Source organism: Aedes albopictus, chromosome 2, assembly GCF_035046485.1.
Source record: "Aedes albopictus strain Foshan chromosome 2, AalbF5, whole genome shotgun sequence".
In the NCBI taxonomy this organism is placed as follows: Eukaryota; Metazoa; Arthropoda; class Insecta; order Diptera; family Culicidae; genus Aedes; species Aedes albopictus.
This window is the reverse complement of record NC_085137.1, coordinates 281,451,650-281,476,235: the sequence shown is the minus strand read 5'-3', so window position 1 is coordinate 281,476,235 and position 24,586 is coordinate 281,451,650. Positions and strand designations below refer to the sequence as shown.

At 38.0% G+C, this 24,586-nt stretch overlaps 1 protein-coding gene across 5 annotated transcripts in view; it reads right to left on the bottom strand.

Annotated features, from left to right (window-relative positions):
- LOC109415132 (muscle calcium channel subunit alpha-1) overlaps nucleotides 1-24,586 on the bottom strand; it is a 94,449-nt gene that overhangs the window by 53,811 nt on the left and 16,052 nt on the right. For 2 of the 5 annotated variants that reach the window (XR_009997771.1, XM_062851921.1), the window contains exons 5-16: nucleotides 24,427-24,579; nucleotides 24,169-24,362; nucleotides 11,682-12,195; nucleotides 11,371-11,596; nucleotides 11,094-11,304; nucleotides 10,901-11,021; nucleotides 10,395-10,605; nucleotides 9,440-9,522; nucleotides 9,253-9,373; nucleotides 975-1,271; nucleotides 828-915; nucleotides 486-593 (exon numbers count right to left, since the gene is read on the bottom strand). Coding sequence is in view for 4 of the 5 variants with exons in the window: in XM_062851921.1 (XP_062707905.1) it covers nucleotides 486-593; nucleotides 828-915; nucleotides 975-1,271; nucleotides 9,253-9,373; nucleotides 9,440-9,522; nucleotides 10,395-10,605; nucleotides 10,901-11,021; nucleotides 11,094-11,304; nucleotides 11,371-11,596; nucleotides 11,682-12,195; nucleotides 24,169-24,362; nucleotides 24,427-24,579 (2,327 nt within the window). In the remaining variant the exon portion in view is untranslated. Of the gene's footprint in view, nucleotides 1-485; nucleotides 594-827; nucleotides 916-974; nucleotides 1,272-9,019; nucleotides 9,141-9,252; nucleotides 9,374-9,439; nucleotides 9,523-10,394; nucleotides 10,606-10,900; nucleotides 11,022-11,093; nucleotides 11,305-11,370; nucleotides 11,597-11,681; nucleotides 12,196-24,168; nucleotides 24,363-24,426; nucleotides 24,580-24,586 lie in introns of all 5 variants that reach the window. The other 3 variants (XM_062851922.1, XM_062851924.1, XM_062851923.1) reach the window with 3 other exon arrangements.

Here is a 24,586-nt window from a genome sequence, read left to right as displayed (position 1 = left end):
CGTACTTGTGTTTCGTACAAGTGGACAAGTATCATCAGACAATAGCATATGATTAGAAAAGTTGCAGTGTATCTTTAGTTAGAATATTGATAGTATTTCTACTGAAAATAGTAAAAATGTTTTGTATGTTCGCTCTCTTATGATCCTTATGCCTTCACAATAACATTTTTTAATTCATCCATTCATTCATTCAAGTTTTTTTTTATGATTTTGGGATATAAATGTTCAAGATCTCAAATTGGAACCACGTGTTTTAGCATGTAACATACGGCTGAACGTTCATTCAATTCTTTCTTATTAATTTTGGTCTCCTTGGTGAGTAACCATATTTTATTATGAATTGTTAACACTCAAAATCTGAAAGGTTTTACTTAGCTGTTGAAGTTAATCAAAACGAAAACTAAAACAAACATTTTTCAACATATGAAAAACACAAAGAAAAGAAATCCAAACAATATAAGTCCTAAGTTGATCAACTTTCCTACCTTGTATAATTGAACTCCTATAACCGCAAACATAAACTGTAGTAGGCAAGTTACTAAAACAATATTTCCGATTGTTTTAACTGCTACAATAACACATTGAACTACATGCTGAGAAACGAAAGGAAATTAAAATGAAATAACTAATTTCTTCTGCCAAGTTTCAAATTTTCCTGTTTTTTTTTTGTAGTTTGGAATAATAGTTCTGTAATTACAGGTTAAATGTTAATTACTTGTGATTGATGAACAATGATCAACCCCTGCACTTGATATATAACTGGATGATAAATGAATTTATGTACAAGTCGTTATATAAAATATGTAATCAGTAGTTAAGAATCTTACCTTTAAACCTTTCGCTCGGTTAATGGCACGTAGAGGCCTCAATACTCGCAGCACTCGAAGAATTTTAATAACGGATATAGCACCAGAGCTAAAAAATATTGATTTATTTATCAAAAACTCAAACTATTGTTTTGAATAGTGACGTACCTGAAAAACATCGATATCAGCGAGACGCACACAACTAGTAAATCTAGCAGATTAAATGCTGATCGGCAAAATGCACCATCGTGAAACAAAAATCCATAAGAAATCACTTTTAACAGCAGTTCGATGGTGAACACCGTGGTGAAAAAGTAATCGAAGTAGTTTAAAATTTGGTTACGCTCCGAGTTGGCATTCAAAGGATCTTCTGCCGCTAACATAGCAGACGAAAACATAATGCATACTAGGATTATGTTGCCAAAAGTGCTGTGATTGCATAGCCAATGACAGAATACTCGAAACCTGAAATATATTAATAATTGTTATAGTTATAATGTCATCTAGTATACTTTAATTGAAAATGATAATACTGATGGTTAATATTTGAACTTTTTACTACGCCAATCATTTACAGTTTAATCCATCATTTTCAATTTTGCCAGCACTGACCAAGCAGAAGTATTATTAAGGAAAAGGCGCTCCAAACGGTTCATTGGTATGATATTTATACTGAGGGTTAGTAAACGTACAGGGATTTGAAGCACTCTGTACATTTTGCGCCAATGAAATGTACATGCATTCCCAAAACTCAAAAGCTGTGGGAGATTCTAGGGAATTGAGGTAATCGATAGAATTTTAAAAGTACTCCACAACAATATAAAGTGGATTTAAAGCTGTTTATCTTATATTTATTTCATATACTATGTATAAAGTGTATTGGTATTTAGTGTTTCACGGTAATACTGCAATGGCACCATAGTTAATTACTGTGTGAAGTGTTCATAGAACACTAAATCAAGAAGTAAGATTTGTCCCAGTGAAAACGTTACGCTAAGAAGAGAGAAAAGTGTCTCTTCACTTCTGGGCACTATAACTTTTCAACTGCTCAACCAATTTCGAACTTTTTGAATGCTTTCAAAAATATTTTGATTGCTTAAAAATTTAGCGAATAAACGGTACCTTGAAAAAAAAAACGGTCATAAATTGAAAATTTATTTTTAATAACGATATAGAAGTAAAAATATTTTCATTTTCATAATGCAAGTAAAAACGTTTTAATGATATTTTTAACGCGATGTTAGACTGTGTTGTGCTGTTGCTTTCGAATAGTACTACACTCAGGCAACTGAATATTAGGCCGACTTTTATTTTGCAAAATAATGTGATGTTGGAAAATGGTCGTTTTAGCTACAAAACGATCTTGTCAAAATGTGAAGTCTGTATATCAAGGCTAAAAAACAGGGCATATAGTCACGGCAACTGGCCCTACCATCAGTGGAGCTCGCGAGCCACCACGATCAGAAAGAAGAAGAAGAAGAAGAAGAAGAAGAAGAGGGCTAAGAAACTCAAAAACGAGTGGATATATCGCAATGGATCACTAAAATAACTAAAACTGCCGCTATGAAATGAACAGATAGCGCCACCGTAGCCTTGTGTGTTTGACGTAACTCGATTGCTGTCACTGTGTTACCGTCCATATACGGTGGCGCTTTTGTTTTGATGCGGTGAGTAGCGGAAAAGTCGGCTTCAATGATCCATTCTGAACACAATGAATTACCTACATCGGCTGTTTTCCTACTCTCCGCATCGACCAATATGGCGCTAGCTTCTATGCGCGAAAAATCGCTAAAAGTAAATCGCAAAAATATTGTATGGCGAATACCATACCTAAAGGCAAATTCTTCAAAGTGGAACACATTACTCGAAAAAATATTTGGTAGTGGTTGTGCACAATGGTGACCACTATTAAGCCTACCAAATATTTTTTCGGGAAAAGCTTTGTATTTCAAGTAATTCAAGTTTAGATGCATTTCGCCATACAAAATTAAATTGATTTACTCCTGCTGATCAACTGTGGCTGCGCGCAAAGCGGGTAGTCTATTGTGGTAGTTTAAGGTCCTAAAATCATAGGTTTTAGTAGAATTGGGTATTTTTTCGTTAAAAAATCATGTTTTTTTTTCAGCCCCATACAATTTTTCAGAACTTGAGGGACCACTTAGCCTTGAAAAACGGACTTCAAATTTAGACATGAGCATTTTTTTGTAACGATCATTTTCCAAAAACGAAATTTTAATATTTCCATTTTTTTTCAAAATAAAGGACGGCCTACTGAACATACAAATTTAAAAAAGAAAACATTATAAAACAGCGAGAACAATGAAAAAAAAAAGTTCATTATGATATTCGTAATAATCATTAATGTCTTCATAAATCTGATTTAACTTTCTCATGCCTCTTTGATTCGAAGTTCTTAATGCACTTTGTAAACTGTTTCAGTTTCTAATAGGTACTAAATATGAATCAGTCCTTCGAAACATCGTGACCATCACGAGACATCCTTCCCCTACCCTTCCCATGGTGATACGGATCTAAAAGGAGTTGAATATCAACTATGCATTTATTTATGAAAAGTGCACCTCGAGATTTGAAAAACGAACAATTCAAAAAAGTTTGCAAATCGGTCAACTAGTTTTTAAGATACCGTGATCACCGTGTCGGCGCTTTTTAAAAATCATTTCCAGATAACCGCGTTTAAAGCTTCGCGCTTTGCCTTGTCCTTATGTCCTAGTTCTTCAAACTTCATGAAATTTGGAATGTGTATTGTCTGGCTAATATAGTTTATGCTATAAAACGTTCGATTTGTTTTATCCCCGCAAGGTATGTTATCCGTTAAGTAATTACGGTTTCAAAATGGTTCAATTTATGCACGCAGAAAAATGGCGCTTGTTTAAATCAATAAAACGCATGGTTGATTTTCAAACTGTGAACTTACTTATTCCAAAGTTATATTTAATTGTTTTCATTTAGAGTTTATCGATAAAAACAATCGATTACCATCATTTCATATAATGTCAAAAATTTCATTTGTTTCAACAAAATAAAAACCATAAACATGGTCCGAAAGCACTCACACATCTATGAAATGCTTACTCCAACATCGCTACAACGAAGAAGGTGCTGCAAATCCATCACGCCAACTTCCAAGTGCAGCTTTGGCCGTGATGGATAATGCGCAGGTACTCACGACAGCATCCACAAAAAGTTGATCGGTTTCGCCTTTTTTGTCTTTTTTTTTAGTCGTTCTCCTTCCCATCCGCTTACCGACGGTCTAAAAATAGATTTCCGAGCTGCCGCAGTTGCTGCCGTCACCAACACAATCACATTCCCGGTTTGTTAGTGGCAAAAGTGCAGTCGTTTAAATCAATCCGTTATTTCATGTTGAAAATACCATATCTTTGTTTGTTTTAACAAACTGTCAGAAATTTCGAGAAATGAAAATATTTGTATTACCAAATAATAGAACAGTTCAGTTTAAACTAAAAATCAGTTTGTCGCTATAGTAAACTGAAAAATTGGTTGATTTGAACTAGAATTTTATTGTGTTTACAATTTATTTTTCACAATGCAATCACAAATGCACTGCATTATTCCACCGAGAATCTAATTTCATGCCTAGCTTTACAAATTTATTTATTTGGCTGATAAACTTCATAATAATGAAGTACATAGCAAAAAATCATAAAACAACATTCTGAAGTCATGATCAAGCGCAGATGAATTCATTAACTGGCATTATATGGCTTCACAAGATTGTATTTGAGATCAAAAAAGAACATTTCATAATGTCGGCTAATGAATTCAGATGTGCTTCTTTATGTTTATGCTTCGCGTTGGGTACAGATCGATGACGTATAGTGTTTCGGGTAAAAAAAAGATCATAATGCACAACGAGGGTTAAGTTGAAACATCAAATAATCCCATCGCAATTTTGCATACAAACTTTAGAGGTACAAATCTGACGAACGAATCATCAAACTAAGCCACACTTGTTTATCCTGGATTTGCTTACTTGCAAAAAAAAACAGCTTTTCGAAATCGAGTTCATTTGTTTACGAATTTTTAGGATTGTTGCTCTTGAAAACGTGAGTAGGGGTCCAAGTCTGCCATTATGGTATCCATATTTGTATTCTCTGATGTTTCTCCTTAAGAATACTGGCCACTGAAACTAATCCGTTTCCACGTGGCTTTATGCGTTCGCTACGATTGTTTGCCTTTAATAAAAGTCCACCAAACAGGAGATTCCAATTCAAGGTGTAATGCGACCCGTGCTGATGGATGAATGGTTGAGGAGATTTCAAAGATGTTCTATCTTTAACGGAGTCCGTAACATGAGTTTTTCACCTTCACCAACTTACAAAACATTCTAATTGCTTCCAAGTATGGAACAGAATATTTTAGTAATTAAAGGAAACACTTTGGTCGTCCGTATTATTCTTAGGTGTCGGTTTGGCGGGATATAGGGTTTCGAACTACTTGGGCACTCGCGTCAATTCCCGGCACTTCACAGCAAAACAAATTAAAATATGACTTGCCACATATTTTCCAAACGCACTTCCGTAGGTAATCATCTCCCGCAACATTTCCGCAACGGGATCCACAGTCAATGAACTACAATTTCACTCTGAAGCCGCACAAGTGCTCAAAACAAATATTACACGCAGACGAGTGCACTTCGGCAGCACTTAGATGAGTGCCGAAATGATTCCGCATTTAATGTTGCTGGAAGTTCGGTACTAGTGCCGAGAATTGGCGCTAGCCTAGGTGCAGTAAATTCGTTCAAAATCAACTTTCCGGCAGAAAATCTTCACAACAATCACTGTTAACAACAAGTTCACGCAATAAGGTATCTGATTCAGATGGAAGAAGTGGTCGAAAACGGTCGTTTCGTTGTGAATTTAGGCAATGAACAATTTTGTTTACCTGTTGTGCCGGGAATAGGGTCGAAAACTCTACCACAATAGATCAAATCTGGAGCTCGATTTGAATAGGTCGTAAGTGCTTTTGTCGATTAAAAATTCGATCAGTTGGATTCGCTTATTATAGCGAAAACCGTTGAAATTGAGCAAAGTTGATACATACAGCTGAATCCTTACAAAACAGGCTTTCTGTTCCATCATTAAAAGTTTGCAAAATATCTGCCATATTGCTACAATTACTAAAATAAACTGATCAAATTTTATATCGACAAAAGCACATACGCCCTATTCAAATCGAGCTCCAGAAATATTGTTCGAAGTGATTCAGTCCCGAACAGAGAAAAACAGAACGCGACGTCAACCGTCAACTTTTCACTGAGCAAAAAAGCGCTAAAACGGACTACTTTTTTCATTAAAACAAAAGTACCGAAAAGTACTACCTATCGACACTTGTGCTGAAAAGAAGCACTTTTGCCAACATTCTTTTTTTATTTATTTTCGTGTGTGTAAAAAGTAGTAGGATGGACTGGATGTTAAATGAGGTAGATTGACCATGATACTCAGTCGTACCTCATTCTGCGGAATACATACATAAGAAAAATCCTATTCAAACCTTATTTTTCGTAATGACAAAAAATGTTGCATGCAACTCGTTGCCAAACTAATTTTCACCACTCATCTCAAATGTACGACTCTTGCTCAAAAAAATCACCCTTTTGTAACTTGTAGCATAAATAATCATTTTTTGGTTCCATATCCCCAAATGTAAGGCTGAATATTTGATTTTGTGTGAAAACTGCCAAAAAATCTAACTCATCTTGATATGTTTTACTGCTTTTGTTGAAAAGCATATGAAAAATGGATGCCCAGAGAAGAATAAAATGTCCATGAGAATTAAAGGGAAAGTACTTTAATTGCTTAAAATGTGACTTGAAACAGTGACGCCAGTGCGTCAGCTCTAAGTCACATTGTTATTGACTCAAACATAGAGGTTCCTTTTTATGATTTGAATCTGAAAAAAAGCAAACGAATTCCATTCGCTTCCAAACGTCATCACCCCCGAGATCACCCCACCGCAAAATCCACGTATATGACATCCCTATTCGCACCCAATAGGCTAATCCAGATGACCCCCAATTGCAGGGGCGCTTGGTGGGATAAGGAGAAAATCGTTTGTTTACATAAAAAAAGTAAATTTTTTGTCGTCAAATTTTGCTCATTTTTTGCTCTAGAAGTTGCTATTTTCCATTCGCAATGGCTTCCATTATCATCATTCTTGATGCCCACGCCGACAGACATCGGATTGGCCAGCTAACAAAAAATCCGGAAGATCGCGTTCCGGAGGCATAGCAAGAGCTTCTCAAATTAATCACATAAATTGTTCGTAAGTACCTACCGGATCTAAGCGCACCTGAAAGAGAATTAAATTTTCCAAAAAGTGCTCGTTTGTTTCTCTACGATGCGGAATTCGATATGAAAAAGTGAAAAAAGTGCCTTTTGCCTATGCTGCGCCATGTGAAATTTTGGAGGAGTCACGTTTTTCATAGGGTTCTCATTCCTGCCACCAGATGCGGAGGGATCGTTAGCTTCCGTTGGATTTACCTATAGGATTGTTTGCAGCCAACATCAATTGGGTTCCTCCATTGACAATGCATTTGAGTTCCTTAAACATTGGTACAAGATGCGGGAATCGAAAACGTGACGTCATCGCACCCTGGTGGCAAAATCGCTAGCGAAGAACGATCGACGCGCCACCATTTTTCGAATGTTGGAGAGCACAGGGTACAGGTATTTTTTCGCGATGTTGCTTTATCGTAAACAACACCGCGAAGAAGGTACCTACACCCTCCACTATTCGAAAGATGGTGGCGCGTCGATCGTTGCAGTTTATCGTTTGACAGTCAATACTTCAACAACTTAAAAAAATATTCCGGCACCTATTTGTTGATCATTTTGTCCATAAGGTTGTCTGACAGTTTGAATTATCTCCCAGGTTATCAGTCTGCACAGCCAGCCTGACCTTTATAAAATTTGTGTCACATCTCTGATATGTTGCAAGTACAGAGGCTAGAATGCTGAGACATTTGGAATCGGTTTACAACAACGCAAGATATTGAAAATAAAGTATTTTTTTTTTACATTATTAAATTTGATTTCAGGCTTTAATGCACTCAAACTGTTCTACTGTAATGAACTGATTTGCAGTAGAATTTTCAATCTCGTTAACTAATGAAAATCATGGTCGTACTTGTTTTAAAGCATTGAATTTAACCATATCGATAAGTATTCAAACATTATTCGCCGAAAACTGCGGAAAGTGTTCAATTTCACTCAAAATCACGGTACCTAAAGTTTTATGAAGCTCCATGTTGAGATCCACGTGAGATTATGCTCGAAAATTTTTGATCATTGGTAGAAGTTCATAACTGGTTTTATTTGGTAAGCTCAATAATTTAGACTAATGCCAAGTGTAGAATTAGATAGAATTAAATTACACAATAAAATAAAAAAAATCAGACTAATGCCACAGAGAACAGACATCCAGGCTAGAACAAATTTCATTCGGGAAGTTGTGTAAGGATTTAAATCTTTACTTGAGTAAGGTTGCAAACCAATATACGATGACAACACTAACGCCACCAAACACCATATTGCCACAGTCAGTGGTGAATTGAAACATTTCAAGTGGTGAGTTAAATTAGTATGGGAAATTAACCGATTGCAGCGCCACGCTGTTGCCACTTGTGTTGCCGATTTCAAATGGTCGTTAAATTCCTTACACAGTTTCGGAACTGGACTTGGATGTCTGTTCTCTGTGCTAATGCCTAGTAACTTTCCTTTTCATCATATTTTAAATTTATAAATTTCTGGTTTATATTTTTTTTTTTCATTCTAAATATGTAGGGGATTGCATTGCAGGTTCATGCTGCATTAAGCTTGGGCCTAATTCAAATACATATAAATACACCGTTTCGTTGGGATAAGGTTCGTTAGTAATTAGTAGTATTCTCACATAGGCTGTATTGCGCTTATTTTTTGGATATAGCAAAATAAAGTTGTACTGAATTGGAGATAAGCAAGGGTCTAAGACTGCGGGTTTCCCTTGAACTCAGACCGAAGAAAACGAGGCAAATGACCGCATAATTATAACGCCATCAACATTGTATTATATACATGCACGAGTGATATTCAAGATATACAGGGAGATGGTCAAATGTAGCTGGACTGCTGGTTAGAAATGCGCTACATTCTAAAATATCGCGGGACGTGAATGAAAGTTTTTGACTTTTTAACCTGTTCGTTTGAGACATAATAAAGAACGACGACCCTGGTGGAATTGGTATGATTTTATTAGCTACATTTAACTCGGACATACGTCGTGGTCGTGCAAGATTATATTCTTTATCTTGATAATCTGTAACGAAAAATGAAAACAACGTTGAAAATTTGCACACTCGGAGCATCTCAAGATAAATCTTATAGTTCGTCGAAACCAAATTTATCTTAGATGCTCCGCAAAAATGTACCTGTTTGTGGGAGGGAACAGAAAGAGCGCGTCTGATCGTGGGATTGGTTTTTTCGTCTTTTTAACACTGATTTCCGATAACCGCCGAGGACGAGCCGTAACATGTTCTTCGTAGTTCTCACCTGCAAGTGTATTGTTTTAAAATATTGACAAAAAACATTCGAATCTTAGTCAGCTTCTTTTCATACCTTGGTCTTGATCTTCATAGCCTTCATCGTCATCAGGCAACGTCATTTTAGTTTCAGATCCATTGTGTTCATAGTCCTCAGATCTGAAAATTGCGACTTTTTAGTAGGTACTTCATTGTTTGGACAGATATCTCCGCAACTAATCCATATATGTGATTTATAAATTCGTCTTAGATTGAATGATCTTCTCGTCAATCACCGTCCTGATTTAGCAGGACTGTATATAGTGAATAGAGTTGGATTATGTTACATTGGTGTAAATTTGATAAAAGGATGCATATAACAACTAGAACTGTGGTCACGCTGAAGCTCTCCTAGGAACAATCGCCCAGGCGCCACTTATTTGAAAACGTTCTGCAGTTCTGTGACTGTTAGGATGATGACCGATCGACATAGTGTTTTATCCTGAATGCGGTCTGGAAAAAGTCAATAACCTGCTGATTTGAAGTGGCCATGTTTCAATACGCTACTCAATATTCAAATCTGGAGTATTTCCGGATTTTCGGAGTTAGCAATGAGAAAGTGGGTACGGGAGCGCCTACATTAAATTAGAATCAGACTCATCAATTAGGAATCATCAAAAAATTCAGAATTGTCATACAAAAAGCGTTGTGGAGGTTCCATAACCACAACCCCCTCCAGGGGATGGTCTAAAAATGTAGAATTTAGCGTTACGCCCAAATAAGGTGGAATTCAATCTCTTTGAGGGGAGTCTCTGAGTTGGCTACGAATCATGCATTAGGTATGAGAAAATAAGCTAAGAGAGGTGCCTAAAATCGTCCAAATATGCTTCATCATTTATGGTTGCTCCCTAAAGAGATATGACTTTTCAAATCTGGAGCCATATTAACTCCAAAAACTGTCCACAGAATTTTGGAAATAATTATTGCAGTTAAAGCGCCCTGTGCGACGACAGGGTTGTTGATCACAATTAAGTTCTCATTTAACAACTTACACATTCATTTCGTTTTCCGAATCTAAATTGTTTTTGTCGTGCTCCATAAATCCATCGTCCGTAATGCCCATCGGCGTGCCTTCGTGCGAACCGGGTTTTTCACCATCTGCTCCTTCTTCACCTTCGCCTTCTTCTTTTTCGACCGTCGTCAATGAATCTGCATCGGCGAGATTATCCACAGCGATAGCCAAGAAAACGTTCAACAGAATGTCTAGTTGCAAAATTTCGGTTAAGGAAACTGCCAATCCAACATTAACATGTAAGTATGACCCAGACAGGCTCGCTGAACGTAGCGCACGTAACGCCTAGCGTAACATCTTAAGAGGATTAAAACAAAATTGGATAACACCTAGTTTTCTCTCAATGCTTTTTAACACTTCCAAGAGGATTAATAAAAGTTAGTAATTTTAATGAAATATGAAAAATGAACAATTTAGGAATATTATAAAACCCGCCCTTCAAAGAAAGGTTACAAGTTTACAATAGTTCTCGTTTGAAAAGGATACAGTTACCGCAAATAAAAAGAATTATAAAATAAATGCTAGCTAAAATTCCTATTGACGCTACGCCTCCATATGCCTGGATCCCATCATACATTACTGCGTTCCAATCTTCACCTGTAAGAATCTGAAGCAAGACAAATAACATTTGTTAATCTTGGACTGATCACGCTGACAAAATTGTAAAAATTCAACATACCTGAAACACGGTTAACAGACTTTGAACAAAGCTATCAAAATTTGACCGTGGTTTGTCCGCCTCACGATTGAAATTAAACTTTCCTCCAAAAACTTGCATTCCCAATAAGGCGAAAATGACGATGAAGAGGAAAAGCAGTAGCAAAAGTGAAGCAATTGATTGAATCGAATTCAAGAGAGATGCCACTAAATTCGATAAAGATTGCCAGTACCTGTAAAGCAAAACGAATTACAATAATAATGTGTGCTGTTAGTATCTTACGCAATATAGAACCTACTTTGTAACCTTGAACACTCGTAAAAGTCGAACACAACGGAGCACGGAGACTCCTAATGGTGGCATAATTTGTGTGCTGGTCAAAACCATCTCTCCAATGCTTCCTATGACTACGAAACAATCGAATCGATTAAAGAGTGATACGAAATAACCTTGAAATCCTAAGCTGTACATTTTCAGTAACATTTCCATTGAAAACAGTGCTACGAAGAACATATTTGTGTATTCTAAAAATAGAGAAAAAGCGTATTGATATTTCATGTTATAATTTTAAAACATGAAGTTCTTTATGAACTTTGTGTCGGTTATTACCTTGAAAATCATCCAGCCATGGAGGTTGCTGGTAATGCTCTGTAGCTAGTACTCCGGTATTCAAAAATACTAGAACAATGATAAGCCAATAAAATGCTTGTGATTTTACTGCTTTGCGACAAGCTCTCCGCAGCCGCCGATTTACGCGATCTATATTTTTTCGTTTTCTTGCCAGCCAAGATTCCTGTTGAATTTCGCCTTCTTCCCCCAAATGATCGGAAGCATCTATTTCGTTTGCTGTCATCGTTTTTCCTTCCTGTACAACATTTGCCTCGTTCTCTGGATCTATGTCTTCGGCCTGCGTGATCCAGTCCAGATACCCTCTTAAATCTTCTTCGATCTGTTGTTTCTCACGAAGTTTTTGGAAATCACCCCGATTTTTTGCTTTGGTTCTCTCCTTTGAAAACTCACCGCTCAGGACACCAAGAATAAGGTTCATAACGAAAAACGCTCCTAATATAACCATAGATATAAAATACACCCATTGCCATGTGCTGCCCATAGCATCCTGAATCTGCAAATACAAAAAGACGGGATGATAATACTAGGAAACACCTGATTCCAATCACTTTTTTTTCTATTCCTGATTCCGTTCACACCATGCAAAACAAATGTTTGACAAATTTTTCATTCTACGGTTGCGAAATAGAGTCCATAAGGTTAAATTTTGAGTTTTTATCCCAAGTAGTGTACCAAATGGATATACTAGGGCTTACACAATACAATTTTAATGATGATATGGTTGGAAATTTGCAAATAGGCTCAACTAAATTTACCACAATTGGTGATTTGATGTTGCATGAAGAAGAAGAAGAAGAACGATGGTATTTTGAAAAAATTCTATCTCTAACACAGGGGAAGTTTTTAAAATGCCTCTATAAAATCCAAAACAAAATCTAATTAAAAACGGTTTGATGTACGGTGTTAGACTTTGGACGGATTATATATTGAGCGTATAAATTTAAATTTAACATTTTTTTTTCTTGATAAGGTACTTAATTTGTAGTCCGTTCAAAGTCTAACACCGTACATCAAACCGTTTTGAATTAGATTTTGTTTTGGATTTTATAGAGGCATTTTAAAAACTTCCCCTGTGTTATAGGGATAGGATTTTTTCAAAACACCATCGTTCTTCTTCTTCTTCTTCATGCAACATCAAATCACCAATAGGGATACAGGCATGTTTTAAAAGTGAGAATGGTGTGAATCAACAAGATAAGATGCAGCCATGATTCTTTAACACAACAAACCAGGAAAATATACATTTTTGTTTAATTTAATTTTTATTTTGTATCAAATATAACGGCCTTGTACTTCATCAATACAGAATTTCATATTTTTTCTCTTCTGTCCAGTGAATCAACATTCAACCATCGCGCAACAATAACGACAGTGTCGCAACCTGAATTTGTTGCGACTTCTACCCAATGCAACATAGGTTTGTCTTAACTTGAACAGAATAAGGCAAAGATCGTGCATTACGAGTTTAGAGATTTTTAAGGCTTGCTTTGTGATTTTCGAGCGGTTACTTCGTGTCGGTAAACACTACAATGCTGCTGAAGATGTATCATCAAAAAAGTTTGATTTTGGGTTGGTAATAATTGATTATTCACGAGTTGAAAAGTACGCAACAAATTCTGCTTCCGTTTTGTCCGCAACAAAAATTTTCGAGATCATGTCATTATCTGTTACCAGTTGGGATAAAGAGTAATCGCCGCGTCTTCTTTGTTGCTTGTTTTGAGCCTCTTTTGTCTGACAATTCTCTTCACTGCTTCTGTCCATAGTTGCTACTAGCAATGGTGAGGACAGGAACCTAATTTGTTTCAACTCAAAACCATTACTCGCTAAAATGAGACGAAATACCTATGAAATCGCGTGCGTGCCAGCTGAAATGGAGTTACAGCACATAAGCAATCAGCAGAGAAGGATAAAGGACAGTCTATTCCAAGTGAATAATAATACAACTTTACATTTATTAAATGTGCGCCAAAGACTATTGAGTATTATAGTAATGTATTGGTCCATTTAGAGAGGAGTGCTTATTGTGGGCTCTTTTCACTATAATCAGAAAAGAGAAGGGCATCTTAGGACAAATCGACCACACAAAAAGTGATAAATTTTAGACGTGAAAAACGGACTCGATTTATTTTGTTTCTACCCATTTCGTTTTCATCGTGCGAAAACTCAAACCTGTATTAACCACATTCAGGTGTGTATTAACCAGGTATAACCAGAATTAATAAATAGATTAAATCATTATGATTATTGAATCTCTTAAATTTTCAAAGTTTGTTTCATTTGCGGAAAATAATGACATTACACATTTTGTTGTTTTCGACAACTATGTAAATTATATGGTGTACACTGAGGATACTGCAACTCCGAAAATCATACGAATCAACTATGATTTTTTGCCACAAGAATTTCTTGCGAAAATCATAGTTACGAACTATGATTTTGGATTCAAAGCGCAAACTATTATTGTCATACTGTTACTGTATAAATTTCATAACACTCACGTATGAAAACCATACCGATAACGTATAAAATCTGAAATTATGTCGTATGACTGCCATACATACTTTTATGAAATATTTTGCACAAATTAAAAAAAAAATCGCAACCTGGAATCGAACCAGGGACGTCAAGCTTGGCGAGTGCGTGCTTTACTCATACGCCTATCGACGCTTCGAAAGTTGAAGTGGTTAGAAGTCAATAAAAGGTTTTGTTGTTGTTTAGCAATGGTGTTTCATAACACATCCTATGATTTTCGTACGATGCTTCTTATGAGATTTTTCATACGACAAGTCTTATGGATTTCGCTTTTCAATGTATGAAAAGCATACGAGAACTATGAAATGATGAAAAAAAAGTAAAATTACTGATTCATAAGATGCAAACTATGAAAAGCATACGAACAGTATCCTCAGTGTACGTACCAATACAATTTGCTTATATCAGCTGTGAAACCGTATTATTACGAGTTATTACCCATTCTTCTTGGGTCTCCAGTTAGCCTAGTGGTTAAGGCTATGGATCGCCAATCCGGAGACGGCGGGTTCGATTCCCGTTCCAGTCAGGAAAATTTTCTCGACTCCCTGGGCATAGTGTATCATTGTTCTTGCCTCACAATATACAAATTCATGCAATGGCAGGCAAAGAAAGAACTGTAAGATATCTTTGGATTTGTCCCCAAAGAATTGCCTAATAGAGATAAGTGACATTTCAACACACGAATACTAGCGCGAATTTTTCCTTACACAAAAATGCACGCCAATTCAAAGGCTATACAAATTGCATATAAAAATATTACCCATTCAAATTGGGTAAAACGGCTAAATAATTACACTAGTTTACAAAATAAAACGAAAGTCGTGAACTTCTATCAACGAGCAAAATTTTTGAAGCATAATTTAGCGCTGATTTTGAAGCCCCTGGCCAAGTTCGCAGGGGTTGACGGTATTAAAGTGAAGGAGTTTCATTTTGATTATTGTAATGTAGTGTTCTTTAGTGAAGCATATCACCTTTTTAACACTTTAATGCACCTCCAACGGTTCATCACGAACCGGCTGCTGCAGATGGAGTATGGCTGATCATATGCATCAGACATGCTCGATAAACAGGAGGAACCGCCGGGGCTCAGTAGAGTCTATTCCCAAGCAATAGTTCCAAGTCGGTTGGATTTGAGAAGGTTTTGATGATCGTTACAAATCCTAATAAAAGTATTATAGGATTTGTGACAGGTTTTGAAACCTTTTACAGCCATCAAAATGTTGTTTGGGCTCTATTTCCCACGTTTCTCGATTGATTTTTATTACATAGTAATTTATTAATGTCATAGTCGCTTTTTCGAATTTTTACAATGTTAGCTGCCGTGAATCGTATATCAGTCCCATCTTTGCTGGACTTCCTATGCAAATGGGACAGATATGCGATTCACGGCAGTTAGTTGGTCATATTTTCTTTAAATAAAGCAATAAAAATCGACCGAAGAATCAATAGTGGGAAGGAGATTTGCAGCACTTAATTGTGCTGATAGATTCAAAGCTAACGTGCGAACACTTAAACGCATTGTTGACGTCAATGCGTTCGACGTGACATTTTGGACAAAAACTGACTGCTTTATATTAACTGAACAACGCTACTTGTGTATGACTCGGTTGACATTTCTAGGCTACGCTTGAGAAAATGACATGGTTCATCTAGGTAGGACCGATAGGACAATTGAACGAATTTGAATATTTTTAATAGTATTTGTAGCGGGATGAAAGTTGACATGAAATCTTTATTATTTTAAAATTTTATTGCAATCAACTGACCAACTTGGCATATTTTTGATTATCTCTTAGATGTTCAGAAGTTCAGTTACATGTTTCTGTGGATTTTGGACCGATGACAATTTAAGGACACAAGAGATGAACACAAGTAGAAAACGATTAGCGAAATCAAGAAAACAATTTGACACAGGATATATTGACTATATTTTAACATACAAGGTTCGATTGATTCGATGAAAAAAAACAACATACGACAACTGACTTAACGAGGAGAAAAACATATTTAACCATACCACAAAACCAAACAAGAAGACAAACACAAACCGTGTGACCATAACACTACATAGGCAAATCCTGACTGACTGACTAATTGAAAACTTTCCAATCTTCTACCGTATCTTTCTGAGTCAGTTGCAACAGTGTCTTAATGGATATCATTTTCCGCGTACGGCTGGCAAACTGCTTCTGAAAGATTACGTACTCTTTTCTATCTTCAGGTCTAGTGTAGAGGTTTCAACTCTATTCAGAGTGCAGCTAGAAACCTAGCAAAAAAAAAATAATTTAGCGCTGATTTTGAAGCCGTGCTTCAAAAATTTTTAAGTAGAGCAGTTTTTGAGATTTAGCTCAATATCGAATTTTACAACTTTTTAAAATATGGAAACTAATAAAATTGAAATATCTTGCGTTTTGTTCAACCAATTTTAAATCTTTTTCCATAAATTAAAAGCTGAATATAATACCATTCGATCATCTGAATGCAGGTTTTGCGTCAGATTGATGAAATTCAAAATATTAGCGACTTTTTTAAATTTTAGCAAAATTTTCAAAAATATGTGAAAAAATGTATTTTTTTTTAATAAAAAAAAAACAATTTAAAAATTCTTTCTCAACGTTCATTTGACATCTCATATGTAGGCGAGTTACAGTAAAAAACTCAGCTCAATCGGGGCATTGATTACGGAGAATGAGATGTGTGAAGTGAGCGACTTTGCTTAAAAATAGAACAAAAATCGATTTTGTATGGAAAGTCGAAAAAATTTCTGCTCTACTGTAATTTTTTTCCTTCGTGTTTTCGAACTCAGGGCATGATTCTACACCAAAAATGATCATCAGCTTACCGAGTTCAAAAATGCTGTAAACTAGTGTTATAAAACTAACGTTCGGGGTAAGAGTGCAAATGTTTTCCTCACAGTTTCACAACTATATCTACAAAAAAGGCACGCATACATTTGAACGTGATTACCACTATCGAAAAAAACTATTTGCTAATAAGTCTTTGAGTTGGCGTACCTGTCTCAAAAATTATTTGCTCTTTCATGTCAACACGGTTGAAGTTTTCCGTGTAAAAAGTATGACTTCTACTGCTAGGTGTCGCGACCAATAGCATGAAATTTCAATCAATTTCTGAATCCGGAGATGACCTTCTCTGCTATGCTATAATGCAACAGTCAAATTTATACGGATTGGCCTAACTTTTTGTACATGGTGGGATACATATAGTATCTAGCCGTGCACATAAATTCAAGTTTTTTTTTTATCCCTAGGGTAGAATCTTCAGTTTTGGCCAGTCCGGAGTTTTGGCCATAGTGCGGTATTGAGCCTGTTGCAATCTAAATCGGCGTAAATTTATTTTTTACTAGTAGATCCTAATACAATATGATGATTACAGCTGTGAAAACCACATATTTTGATTAAAAACTGGAAGAAAAAATATATTTCCTTAAAAAATCTGCTCCCATATATCTATTTTGGCCAGGGTGCTTCTAATTTGGCCACTCCCATAAGAAATACCCGTAATTGGCCAAAATAGAAACCAAACTTAAGAATATGGCCAAAACTGCGGCAGAGCTTCTATTTTGGCCAGTGCCACTTTTTATTCAAAAATCAAGTATTGGCTTGATTTCTGCATTTTTCCTTCAAATTTCCTTAAAATATATTTCCTTAAAAAATCTGCTCCCATATATCTATTTTGGCCAGGGTGCTTCTAATTTGGCCACTCCCATAAGAAATACCCGTGATTGGCCAAAATAGAAACCAAACTTAAGAATATGGCCAAAACTGCGGCAGAGCTTCTATTTTGGCCAGTGCCACTTTTTATTCAAAAATCAAGTATTGGCTTGATTTCTGCATTTTTCCTTCAAATAATAGATTGAAATCTTTCTTTCGACGCATTGGTTGTTTTCATAGGATTATTGGTTATTTTTATAAAAATGATTTCCCTTAGACTGGCCAAAACCGGTGCCCGCACCCTATTAGAGATAAATTCATACTCGACCATATGAAATTCCGTTTACAAGAGTTCACGTAGGCAAATTGGATTGAACACAGTTCTGGTCGCTTTCAGAAACATGTTTACGTATAATTACGTGGGTACGACAAATGTATGAAACCAAAGAAACTATTTTGTAGCAGTTCTTGAGCTACCTTCAGGTCTTCCGAATTTCTATTAATTATTAACTTTCTTTGTGCATTAGCTGACGCTTACCATGCTGTTGAAGTGCACGCTCAGCGTATTACAAGCAGTAATTCCACTGGGGAATTTAGAGAAATGCCCATAAAGGATATCTGTTAAATCCTGAAGCTGAAGCTCGTAATGTTGTAAGTAAAAAAGCTTAATTTCTAATGGAATCCTTGGAGTCATCATTCTTGCAATTTTTATCTGGAAAATTTACTGTTACAATTTTCAAAGTATCTCCTAGAGAAATCCCTTGGAAAATCTTTGATGAAATTCTTGGAGTAGCTCATTATTTCTGAGTAGACTTGATGTTACGTGTTCTATTTTAACCTGTTTAGCACATTTGCCCAAAAGTACACACGGCAAATCCCTGAGGAAACAGCGGTGTTTTTTCTCCCGTTTTACTTAATTCTTATGGGAGATAACATTGCGACGTCTCCTCAAGTGTGGCTGTTCCTTTCCAATAGGATTTGCCGCGTGGAATTTCGTGCAAATGCGCGTTTGGAACATTAAAAAGGCCGCGCGGTGTATCATATTTAACACACCACTTAATAATATTTGCCAAAGTGAAATTCACATTTGCATGGCTCTGCAGTAGCGTGGTTCAAAAAATCGTTTTTGCTCCACACCGCTTATTCGACTCGTAACCAGATTCTATGCCTTCTCCCAAAATTTGAGCTCAATTGGTTGAAAATTGAGAGTGCACAAGCCCTTCGAAGTTTGCATGGGAATTAGTATGGGAAAAAGACGTTTTTCATTCAATTGACCGTAGCATTTCCCCAAGTGCCCTATAGTGTTAGTTGACCCTTGGTACTCCTAGGCCACTCTATCAGCTACAACTTTTCCGAAGATCACATTCAAATCGGACGCCTCATTCATTAGTTATTGATTTTTAGCCAGAAGGAAAATCTTTGGTCATGATGATTACACTATTCGATGGGCATCACTGCAATTTGCCTTGAAACATAGTAGCCATGATATATGTGTGCTATATTTGGCGCCATGTGCAGCAATGTTACCTGCTGGAAAGCTGAACGATCACTGTTAAAGTTTCTGCTGCTGGTCAAAAATCAATAACTAATTAATGAGGCGTCCGATTTGAATGTGGTCTTCGGAAAAGTTGTAGCTGATAGAGTAGCCTAGGAGTACCAAGGGTCAACTAACACAACTAACACTATAGGGCACTTGGGAAAATGCTACGGTCAATTGAATGAAAAGCGTCCTTTTCCCATACTAATTCTCATACAAACTTCGAAGGGCTTGTGCACTCTCAATTTTCAACCAATTCAGCTCAAATTTTTGGAGAAGGCATAGAATCTTATTATAAATCGAATAAGCGGTGTGGAGCAAAATCGATTTTTTGAACCACGCTACTCTGCAGTAATAGAGCATCATGGGATCTAATCAGTCTCATTTTGAAGGCCTACTTTCAGGTCATGTCGGGAAATAATTCATATGCCCCCCTTAGGATTAAAATTTTCCTAGACAATACTCAAGTTATGAAAACAACTAACGCTGCGAACAAGAAGGCAACCTGCCAGACAAGTCACCATTACAGGATTAGCTGATTGACCAAAACCAAATGACGCGTCATCCTGAGATCGGAAAGTGTTATCCAGTTCAAAATTTATGTTGTATATTTCCAAATGTAATGTCCGATTTTTTTTAACGAAATTGTAGTGTTCGGTCGTTCGATTATAAGATGTTCTATTTTTATGTGGTTTTAAATACATTGTTCTCGTAATAATTCCCAGGAGCAGTTTCTTGATAATTATCTGCACGCTAAGAAAAAGTACTGTATCTCAATGGAGTTCACTGCGCTGTCATTATATTTCATGAAGTTCCTCTACAGAATTTCGCAATAAAGTTTTTGAGGGAATTCTTTAATGAATCCATTGAGTAATGGTTTCGAAGAGTCAATAGAAGATTTATTCAATGTATATTTGGAGAAATCAATAACGAAATAGCTAGAAAAATCAACTTCAATCTCGCTTTTCGTACTCAGCATTAGCGTGGTGCTGGCGGTGATCACCAATCGTGTGACTTCAGTAGCATAGTTTTGTCCATGTAGGGATAATATTATGTAGAATATATTCATATTTTTCTTTATGTTTCTCTAAAAATCTTAGGTAAGGCAATATGGACTGTCCTTTCCAGATTTTTTTTTGTCGGTAGGACATGTCTTACCTGTCCTACCCACTCCTTGCGCCACTATTCTAGCGAACCACGAATCGTAGATTTCTTTGAGTGGTTTAAATTTCATGTTTTCCATCGAACACGTGTTTCCGCTGTGTACATGGCCTTCAAAGCTTTTCAACATGTAGGGTAACCAATATAATTTGGACCCCCATATATTTTGGACCCCCTGGGTCGCATTATCACAACTTACACAGGTTTAATGATAGGATGACGGAAATTTTTACAATCATTCGCTAAATAAGATTGCTCTGCACGGGCAGCAATCATTTCCTTACTGGAAATATTCTTATTTGCCTTAAATTTTTTTTTTGTCAATCTTGTCATCCGTGCGAGTGTCGTTCATGTTTACAAAAAGAGATTGCGGTGTTGAGGAAACTTGCAGATGTAAACAAAAATGTTTATCATTCTAGCGCATTAAATTCGCAATGTTCGTCTAATCAGCCTTTGTCAATCAAGTAATCGGGCTGCAAAACGGTGAGTCGATAAGGAGAGCGTCCAATATAGCTCTGGTCCTCACAAGTTCCTACCTCATGCTTCCACGGGTCAAACGATGACAAAGACCGCCAGCTAAGAGTTGTGTGCTTAGCTGGTAGCGCAGCCTGGGCACTGTTGTCCGAAACTTGGAACATGGAATTGCAAGTCACTAGGTTTCGCAGGATGTGGCAGGATAATCTATGACGAACTACATCCCCGCAACTTCGACATCGTGGCGTTGCAGGAACTTTGTTGGACTGGACAGAAAGTGTGGAAAAGCGGGCATCGAGCGGCTACCTTCTACCAAAGCTGTGGCACCACCAATGAACTGGGAACAGGATTTATAGTGTTGGGCAAGATGCGACAACGTGTGATCGGGTGGCAGCCGATCAACGCAAGGATGTGCATGTTGAGAGTTAAGGGCCGTTTCTTCAACTACAGCATCATCAACGTCCACTGCCCACACGAAGGGAGACCCGATGATGAGAAAGAAGCGTTCTACGCGCAGTTAGAGCAAACATACGATGGTTGCTCGCCGCGTGACGTGAAAATCGTTGTCGGCGACATGAACGCGCAGGTAGGAAGGGAGGAAATGTACAGACCGGTAATCGGGCGAAACAGCCTGCACGCCGTATCGAATGATAACGGCCAGCGATGCGTAAACTTTGCAGCCTCCCGTGGTATGGTAGTCCGAAGCACCTTCTTTCCCCGCAAAGATATCCACAAAGCCACCTGGAGATCACCCGACCACCAAAACAGAAAACCAAATCGACCACGTTCTAATCGACGGTAAATTCTTCTCGGATATAACCAACGTCCGCACATACCGCAGTGCGAATATAGATTCGGATCACTACTTAGTCGCTGTATGCATGCGCTCAAAACTTTCGACAGTTATCACCACGCGTCGAAGTCGAACGCCGCGGCTCAACATCGAGCAACTTCGTAACGTAGAAGTGGCTCAAGACTACGCGCAGCAGTTAGCAGTGGCCCTACCAACGGAAGAGCAGCTTGGCGCAGCTACACTTGAAGATGGCTGGAGGGACATCCGATCCGCCATAGGTAGTACCTCGGCTACAGCACTAGGCTTCGCGACTCCGAATCACAGAAACGACTGGTACGACGGCGAATGTGAACAGTTGAAAAACGAGAAGAATGCAGCATGGGCGAGAATGCTGCAACACCAAGCGAGCTTCTAAAATACGGTGGAGAAGCACTGGTGAGAGCACTACACTGGGTCATTACCAAGATTTGGGAGGAGGAAGTATTACCGGAGGAATGGATGGAAGGTATCGTGTGTCCCATCTACAAAAAGGGCGACAAGTTGGATTGCGGAAACTACCGCGCGATCACACTACTGAGCGCTGCCTACAAGATACTCTCCCAAATTTTATGCCGCCGTCTATCACCGATTGCAAGAGAGTTCGTGGGGCAATATCAGGCTGGATTCATGGGTGAACGCGCTACAACGGACCAGATGTTCGCCATCCGCCAGGTGTTGCAGAAATGCCGCGAATACAACGTGCCCACACATCACTTGTTCATCGATTTCAAATCGGCGTATGATACAATCGATCGAGAACAGCTATGGCAGATTATGCACGAATACGGATTCCCGGATAAACTGATACGGTTGATCAAGGCGACGATGGATCGAGTGATGTGTGTAGTTCGAGTATCAGGGACACTCTCGAGTCCCTTCGAATCTCGCAGAGGGTTACGGCAAGGTGATGGTCTTTCGTGCTTGCTGTTCAACATTGCTTTGGAGGGTGTAATAAGAAGAGCGGGGATAAACACGAGTGGGACGATTTTCACGAAGTCCGTTCAGCTGCTTGGTTTCGCCGATGATATTGATATTATTGCTCGTAAATTTGAGACGATGGCGGAAACGTACATCCGACTAAAGAGTGAAGCCAGGCGAATCGGACTAGTCATTAATGTGTCGAAGACAAAGTACATGATGGCAAAGGGCTCCAGGGAGGAATCACCGCGCCCGCCACCCCGAATTCATATCGACGGTGATGAAATCGAGGCGGTTGAAGAATTCGTGTACTTGGGCTCACTGGTGACCGACGACAATGACACCAGCAGAGAAATTCAGAGGCGCATTGTGGCAGGAAATCGTGCCTACTTTGGACTCCGCAGAACTCTACGATCGAATAAAGTTCGCCGTAACACGAAGTTAACCATCTACAAAACGTTGATTAGACCGGTCGTCCTCTATGGGCACGAAACATGGACCCTACGAAACATGGACCAACGCGCCCTTGGAGTTTTCGAACGGAAGGTGTTGCGTACCATCTACGGCGGAGTGCAGATGGAAGACGGGACTTGGAGAAGGCGAATGAACCACGAGCTGCATCAGCTGCTGGGAGAACCAACCATCGTCCATACCGCGAAAATCGGGAGGCTACGGTGGGCGGGTCACGTCATCAGGATGTCGGATAGCAACCCGACTAAAATGGTTCTCGAGAGTCATCCGACCGGTACAAGAAGACGTGGAGCGCAGCGAGCTAGGTGGGTCGACCAAGTGGAGGACGATCTGCGGACCCTACGCAGAGTGCGGAACTGGAGACAAACAGCCATGGACCGAGTGGAATGGAGGCGGCTACTATGTACAGCAGAGGCCACCCCGGCCTTAGCCTGACCGGCAATCAAGTAATCAGGATGTGATCCAGCATATTCAAGCGGCAAAATGTTCCAAAATAGTTTCAAACGAGTTTAAACACCGGGTGTCCAAAATATATACTGAGGAGGGTCCAAAATATATTGGGGTGTCCAAAACAGTGAAAACTGATGCTTCAAAAATCAGTTATTTTCATCAAATTTTTAGCCAGAAATGACTTTGTGGGTATTTTTAACGGACAGTGGAGGCTTTTACGAATATACTAACATCATTATTATGTGTAAATACCCTCTGAATCTGTTTGATTTTGACTTAAATTCAAACTAATGTCCTCTGGGGGTCCAAAATTCAACCGTTACCCTAGTGTTTACTTGCTTTGGTTAGCACAACAAGAAATGTGCATATTTTTGGTATATTGAAGCGTTGTATAAAACAAAATATTGCTTTAACACTTACGTAATACAGCATATCAGTCCAGCCTTCTAAGGTAACACATTGGAATACAGTCAGCATAGATAATCCGAAATTATCGAAGTTGGTTATGCCAAAGTTTGGACCCGCCCAGTAGTAACGGCACACCATATCGTCCGATATACTGGCGCATTGAAATCCATCATCTCCACATGGATGGGGATCATCCATGATTTCATCTGGAAAATTATAAAAATGTTGAGCATATGTTGTTGATCAAAATAACATTATTTTGTTTGTTACCTGTTACATTGTTGAAACACGTTTTATGTAATTTTCCGGAAAAAAGCTCAAGTCCAATGATGGCATAGATGATAATTACGAACAATACCAAAAGGGCGATGTGTAATAAAGGCACCATGGCACGGAGAATTGAATTAAGTACGACTTGTAAGCCTGCAAT